The following is an 8,084-nucleotide window of genomic DNA, read 5'->3' as shown; positions in this document are numbered from 1 at the left end:
GCTCCTATGAGGCCTTCTCCAACCCCTGCAGCCTCACCCGGTCCTCCGGTCTTATACAACAACGAAACAGAAAACTCACACTACTGTGTTCCAACATAAATTCCAAGCCAAACTGGCTAACTTTCTTTCATATTCCTACTAGGGTTTTCTCCACCCAGTATCCTCATGCAGAAACCGCTCAGACCATCAGGCTTCCCTGCTCTGCTTGCTCCAACAGAGCTCCTCCTTCCTGAACTGCCAGAGGGGAACTTGACCTCCAGCCTCAGCCTGGCTGTTTATATAGGCCAGGCCCTGCCCCCTTCTAGTCAGCTGACCAGACTGGTTGTCTCAGCAACCCACACCTGTACTGCCCTGGTGACTGGCAGCTGAGCCCATCCTACTGTTTGTCAGTAGCAGGCACCTTAGTGCCCTGCTACAATACCTTACATGAATTTTCTTTAAAGCATGGTTATTATATATGTCCCTTCACTCTTCATACCATGGCACTAAACCCTCCTTTTTTGTTTTGTATGGCCTCTTTGTTCACTTATGTATTCTTCTCCCTTGCCCAGGGAAGAACACAGCCTCTAGGTTGTACTTAGGACCTTCTGTACTGGCAAAGCAGGGCCAGGAGCTTTAAAGCTTTTGTTTCATTTTCTGTTTCCAAACTCTGTATTGTACACCTTTGCATTCACAACATTTTGCACCTTTTAATGTCTAGCATTTTTATGCAAGGCAACTTCTGTTCTGCATAAATTGATAGGGCTGCCAGCAAAATGTTTGTATGACATATGAAGCCGTATTTGCAATGGCATTTTCCTGGAAAATCCTCAGTGTGATACTACCATCATTAAGAGCAATATTGGGACTGCTAGCATACACCAACCAATATAATGGCCAGCCTGTCTGTGTTGTTAATGCTAAAGCTGATATCTAGCAATGGGAGATTTCTAGCTACTGCATTTTCTCACATACCACACATACTCCCCCCCACCCCCCAAAAAACTAAAAGACACACGCCTTGTTTTGGGAAGGCAGAATTAAAGAAAAATGTTTTTTCCAGAGTTATGGTTGTATACAGCAGGGACAGACCCCAATCTTGAGCTTACTCATCCTCCCTTTCGTTCACAGGAAAAAGATACATATTTCACTCTTTCACAGCTAAACTGGCAACAGCTTTTGGCTGCTGAGCCAAAAGCTGAAACTGTAGCTTCTGCTGAAGCCTGAACTCCATGAGCATATCTAGGATTCTAAAAGGAGCTAAAAACAGTCTGAAGAACTGTGAAATAGGAGAAAAGAGATCAGGAGCAACCAACAGATAGCAAAATTATCAACGAAGTATAGTTTGATTGGTTGAAAATGAAGAGCATTGAAAAGGAGAGGCTGGCATTAACCTGTCTGGAATCAGATAGACCAGAGGTGTCAACCTCTTCCAGCCCTGTAGGCTGGATAAGCATTGTTGGGCCAGTCTTTGAGCCAGATTGGGCCATACCAGAGCCAGAGAGCAGGCCTGTTTGGTGGGATGCTGTGTTCAGCTCACTCCCCTCTTGGATCAGCCCCTCTCCAGAGATCAGGCCTGGGTACCACATGCAGCATGTATAGCACCAGGTCCAGCCCATGCACTGCCTGCAGCACAGGCCCCAGAGTGGGGTCAGTATGGGTTGCATGCAGTATGCAAGGTAAATTGGATGCACCAGCCCCCTAGGCTGTGGGCAGTGTCTGTAGTGCTGGATCCAAGACCCACAAACTGGATCGTATGGCTCCATTGGCCTGGATCTGGCTTGTTTGGCACCCCTAAAATAGATTATAATAAGTTGTCAAGTCAATTGACTCCCTCAGGATTTCCTGAATAGAAGTGCCATTGCTGCTGCTGGGCAGTTAGGTTTAAACTTTGGCTGGTGCAGAAATCAAAGCAGGGTATGACTGCATGACTGCATCCACTGGAACTGCCTCTGCTGAGCTCTGCCTTTCTGCCATGAGACCCCCCAGACAGAAGAGAAGTAAAAGAAGCAACAGCAATCTTACAGCATTTCCATGCATCTGTCTGTCATAGGTAAGGCATGGGCCCCAATTCTGGAGGCTAATTTTTAGGGAAAGGATGCATATGGTATGGAAGTAAATATGGTATTTGAGCCAATCAGACTGAATCCCCATGCTACATACATACATACAGGAATGTTTCTGACCTGTGAATGCACGGTACACTGCTACTGAAATTAGTGGACAGATTCCCACTGACTTCACTGACAGTTTGTCAGGCTCCAAATACACTCTTTCAAGCAACTTTTTCTGTGGAGAGCACTCTTTTTGAGAACAGAAAGGGAAAGGGATCTTTTCATCCCAACCATCTTTAATCCTGTAAAGTTGTGATGATTTTGTTCACAAGCTAGTAGCACAGTAAATGATTACTGTCAGGCAATTTTGATACAAGGGTAATAGTCAAGGTTATTTTTAAAGCATCAAAGACAGCTTAATCACAGCTTTAGTCCAGCTTAATGTGCATGTTTGCTTTTAGTGACACAGTGCAATGAAGTGCAAGTAAAGTGTGAAATAAACTTCACATCATAATTTGCTGGGTGCTATTGCTTTTAACTGTATAATGCAGACTTAGAGCCTAGTGAATTTATTCAAGATTAACATAATATTCATATGCATTATACAGTGCTTAGTATAAAATATGAAAATCCTTATTTCAGTTTTCTAATACTCTAGCTGGATTTCCTATCACTGTTCAGTTTCATGTGATTTCAAGGCTATGTGATTAGCTTAAAATAGAGGTGGTTAGCCATGGTAGTCGGAAATCAGACAGACTCCCCTGCCTTCTGACTAAAAATAAGTCACCTTAAAATGGTAAAACAAACAGAAATTATTTCTACAGTAAATTGTCTATTTCTGATCTAAAAAATATCTCCTGGCATCATATTGGTATGATCTAATTTTAAAATGACATGCCCATACACCTCCACAGCTATGTTACAGGAATTCTGATTGTTCAACTGTTATGTCTCCTGACATGATTGACAGCCCAAAGGTCAAAGTTATCCTTCAAATGGACTTAGAAGCTGTTTTGTCAGGAAGCAAGGAAGATAAACCAGAGCAACTGTACAATAAAACTGACCTAACATGACTCCTTCATTCCTGTACTATATCATTCCAGCCTCTGTTGTGGAGGGCCTTGGTGACTGCTTGAGGGACTGCTGGCAGGTGGTTGAATACTAAAGTTAACTTCTACTTCTCCATTTCCTCTGCTTTGTTCAAGCCCCAGGCTCTGATAAGGTTTTGAGAATCAGGTTGATGGGGAAAGCTCAAGAAAATAAAAACAGCACGAAAAAGACATCATAGTGCACCCATGGGCACAGACAGTAGATCTGAGAGGCAGTTATCGATCTTAAATATGTGGCACTTCACCGTTGTATCTGAGTGCCCCACACTGTCTTCATGTATTTATTCTCAAAAACATCCTCATTCCCCTGTGATGGAAACTGAGGTATAGAGAAACTTATTGACTTGTCCAAGGTCCAAAGGAAGTTTATGCAAGTGCCAAGAATTGAGCATATCCTAAAATGATTCTGGAATTATGCTCTTAGCTTTGGAGGAAAACTAACAATAAAAAAATAATTACAAAGGATTATCAGGTTTAACTGGTGTACACAGGCACAGGCTGTAGTGATATATAACACAGTAAAGTTTCTATTAGACATTAACTTTTCAGTGTCTGTCAATTCCTAGCATCACAAATTAATTTTAAAGAAGTAATGCAGTTATAAGGATGTGTTCATTATTTTAAGGAAAGAATAAGCAGTAGGCAGTTTTATCATTAGTTTTCTGTACCTGGGCACGAGGCCCAGTTTTCTGAGCTGTTGAGCTCCTTTGTCAACTCTTATTGAAGGCAACAGGTATTGTCAGGAATATTAGCTGGGCTTGTCCACACTTCAAAGTTGTTTCTGATTAAGCCTGGGTGTGTGATAACTATTCCTGAATAATACCATGTGTGGACACACTTATTCTGGAATGAGAGATCCTTGTTCCAGCTAAACAGAAATCAGGTACTCTTATTTCAGACTAAAAACATTCGCACATGGAATTAATCAAAAATAGCTCATCAGGACACCTCCTTTGGTAAGTTATGGGGTTGGACATACAGAGCGGGTCCCCACATGCAGTGCCACAAACTGCACACGGGGAATGTCAAATGTGCACTGTGCTTGCAGTGTGGTGGCGAAAATTGCTACAGGGCAATCCCAGCAGCAAAAAAAAAAAAGGTGCCAGAACAAAAAGTGGCGCAATTCATGCAAAGCAACTTTTTGCTGGCACAGAGGCTAGGCCATCCAGAGCAATGCTCTGGCTAGGCCTCTGTGCTGCCCCTGCTGCTCCAGCAAACCACCAGACCACCAGGTGCTGGCCCCAGCCTCCCCTACCCCTAACCCGTGTGCTGAAGCACACATTCAGGGGCATACAATGAGGAACAAAGCAGTGGCACAAATTTGTGCCGCTGCTATTTGTGCCTCTATAAGTGGCACCCCTGCACGTGAGGACCCACCCACACTGTTTAACAAACCAGGTTAAAAAGAGTCACTACAGAACTGACATTTCTGACCCAGTTAATCACTTTGCCAACAAACAAAAGAAACGCAAATCCTCAGCAGCATTAAATAACTAATTATTTCCAAAGGAACTTTGCCAGCTGCTTCAAAACTCAGAAGCCCCATTCCCCCTTTGTCATTCTGGGGATGTACCGTTATTTCCTATCCAAAAAGCCAATCAAACAAATGTATCTTTCATTGTGCCTAGTAGGTCACAGCATTGGGCTATTTTGGAACACGTTCCAGAGATGTCAGATCCCCACAGGGAATGTACTGCTGACAGTTTCCTCTCATTTATAACAAGGGGGATCTTGCTCAAGTGCCTCTGCTGATCACAGCTGGAGCAATATGACAGAAGGATATTCCCTCAGGATTCAGCATGAAGGCTTTTGCAGAGTGAAAGACACAATCCACCTGCTTTCTCACTCACACAGAGTTTATAATTGCTCGTACTTTGGCTATTGTTTTCCTCATTCTAAAAGGAAAGATTGACAGTACAACTTTTGCTTTATGAAAAACGAGTATGTTCATTACAATGAATGAATCTTACAGTAACAAGCAACATTTATACCAATGGAATTTCTATGGATTATTTAAAGAAACTGGTTCCTCTGAAATCTAGACAACAAAACTGTATTTGGGAAAAAAAATACATTTTAAGCTGAAATGTTTAATGGAGTACTAATATCATTGGCAGAGTTGACAAACAAGAATAAAGCCAAAAGAAATATTAGGGACTCAACACACGATAGCTGGAAATTAGTTCTCTAAGATAGGGGCATCCATTTCTGTTGTATTATATTATGACAATTAAACTCCAGTAGATAATATCACGTTTTCTCACTTATTGCCCTCTCTACTCATAGCCATACCTGAATCACATGCTAAAATGTTCCATCCTATCATAAAGTTCTTCCCTTTTTACTCTCTTTTATTTTCCTTCATCCTTCCTCAATTCCTTCCTCTTCCTTTACTGTACTTCTTTGAGACCACTTAGAGGCCGAAACATAATTATATTAACCATATCTAAGCACAAAGACAGAAAGACCCAACAAACAATTTTTCAGTTATGGTATTTCCTTCTGATGCAGCTATCCTCTGAAACATTGATACAATGTGAACATCATAGTGGTGTGGGTTCCCAAAGCTGGTTAAACAGTCCCCCACTGCATGCAATTGAACCATATTTTGGAAAGTGCTCTTCAAATAGTCCTATTACCCTGCCAAAGAATGTGGCTAAAATAATATGATTAGGTCCCATCTACTGTAGATAGCTACGCCCTATTTTAATTGGCCATTAGGCAGAACCAGCCTTATGACCCTTCAAAGGCGCAAAGAACCATCAGCATTTGGGACTTTTAAATGTACTAGTATTGATCTCAGCTTGCAATTTTTTATTATTATGTATGTTTCTAGCTCCTCTTGTTGCAAGGATAATCTTCTAAATACAAGAATATCTAACACTTTGTTTCAAATATGTATTTCAAAAGCAGTTTATTATTCCCAGTTTGAGAGATGGTGATAATCCCCTCAATAACGATCTGAGGAACAATGAGTTTAAGTGACTTTCTAAAGCACATGCAGAGCCTCAGGGCCCACCTCCAGGGGGAAGTGGACAGAATATGAATTTACAGCTTGGCAGTTACACTGTGATTCACTCTGTACATGGACACTCTGAGATCACAGTAAAAATAAGGAAAACTACCCCACTTTTAAGTTGGAGTAAGACAGCAGTAAGTGTACACTGGGTGCATCTACATGCTCATTACTGCACTGTTGTTACTGCACATTAAGTTTAATGCTTGGGTTACCAAGTACTAATTCAATGCACAGTAACTCATACTACCGCACAGTAGCACTCGCACAAGGTTTTTTAGTGATGCTTACTGAACCGTAGCCTAATAACATTGAGCAGTAGTGTATTAGCATTGCTTTTGCCCAGCATGCTACTGTGCTGTGTTATTAGGCTACTGTGCAGTAAGCATCTCATGTAGATGTCCCCACGGAGACAGATCACATAGGGAATGAATGTGGAATAATCACTAATGCTCTGTAAATTCATACTTCAGCATACTTCTCTTCCCCTCACCCAGCCTGTCTCTCACCCACTGACTCCTCAATCTACATCTTCACTGACTGTGTCTTGCATGCACACCAGCCCAGCCTCTGACTTCTTTACTATTCATTCCATCCAGGAAGAGCACACACCAACTGCTGAAACTTCCTCAGCCTGACAAAGGGTTTTTGAACCCGAAAGCTTGCTTTAAAAATGTTTTTTTCCAACTATTTCAGTTGGTCTTATAAAAGATATCAGATTCACCCAAAGAACCTTGTCTGCCTACTTCAGCATAATACACATTAACTTCCCAGTAGGGACTAGCACACAGCAGTCAAGCAGTTCACTGCTGTAGTCCCTGTTCATCAAGCTAGACATTTTGCTACAGTAACTTTTCCTAATATTTATAAATGATTCCCAGCTATCTGCCTCAGCTGCCCAACACTAGCATTTGGGACCTAACGTATGACACAAGAGTAAGAAGCAAAAGCTGAAAAAGAGAAGGGGAGAATAGAGACCCCAGGAGCAATAGGGAGTGTGACAGCGAGGTAGGAGCACAGGAGCAGTGCATTACTGCCTCACAGGCCACGTGCCTTTGTGGCATGGGCACCCCTGATTTTTAAAATTGCTGCATTAAAGTAAATTAAAAAAAAACAGGGCTGGAACAAAACATGTTGAAATAGGCTAGTAAACAAGGTAAGCCTTGTACTTTTTATAACCACATTTTTAATTCTCTGTGTTTCCAAGGCCCAGATGCTCTATGGGATTACAGGACAAAGCAGCCTGATTATACACGCTACATAGGAGCGACATCTCCAGCACTAGAAGGCACAAGTGATCTTGATTATCTATTGAGGCCGTCTTCACACAATCCTACTGTTCCAGCCCACAGACATTGCTATGCTGGAGAAATTGGTTGGGGCGTAAGAGAATTCAGTCATCTCGGCAAGAGAAATCTCAGTGGCATGCAGATTATGGTACCTTAAATTTGTATCAATACTTCAGAAATGCAGACATCATAAGAGTGTCCTGTTCTGTGTGGTTTCACACTTGGTTTATAGAGCAACAGTTAATCAGAGAATGAAAAAATTTATTTGTTTGACTGAAAACTGCCCTGAGCATTTTAATTAGCTATGCGCAAATATATTCAAAAGATCATATTTGAGTAATACAAAACATTCATACCTCTTATTTCACATGAAGAAAGTAAAATGGGAAATCATGTTATGAAGATATGTGTTTAAACACAGCTTTTAAACACACAATGCAGATGTGTGTTTAAAAGCTGTGCAAAATATTAACTTCTTCATTCAAACACAGTCTTGAACAGAGCATTTCATAGTTTCATAGTTAGTAGGGTTCGAAGGGACATGAGCAGATCATCAAGTCTGACGCCCTGCCATGGCAGGAAAACATACTGGGGTCAAAAACCCCAGCAAGGTGTTCATCTAGCCTCCTCTTAAAGA

At 41.6% G+C, this 8,084-nt stretch overlaps 1 protein-coding gene across 1 annotated transcript in view; it reads left to right on the top strand.

Moving 5' to 3' along the window:
- CUNH4orf45 (chromosome unknown C4orf45 homolog) overlaps window positions 1-8,084 on the top strand; it is a 109,542-nt gene that overhangs the window by 14,447 nt on the left and 87,011 nt on the right. Inside the window, exon 2 of the mRNA XM_019521716.1 lies at window positions 7,366-7,595. Coding sequence (XP_019377261.1) covers window positions 7,366-7,595 — 230 coding nt within the window. The remainder of the gene's footprint in view (window positions 1-7,365; window positions 7,596-8,084) is intronic.

Source organism: Gavialis gangeticus, unplaced genomic scaffold (assembly GCF_001723915.1).
Source record: "Gavialis gangeticus isolate Ggan-Ray unplaced genomic scaffold, GavGan_comp1, whole genome shotgun sequence".
Taxonomy (NCBI): Eukaryota; Metazoa; Chordata; order Crocodylia; family Gavialidae; genus Gavialis; species Gavialis gangeticus.
The sequence above is the reverse complement of the archived record's forward strand: the minus strand, read 5'-3'. Positions and strand labels throughout refer to the sequence as shown.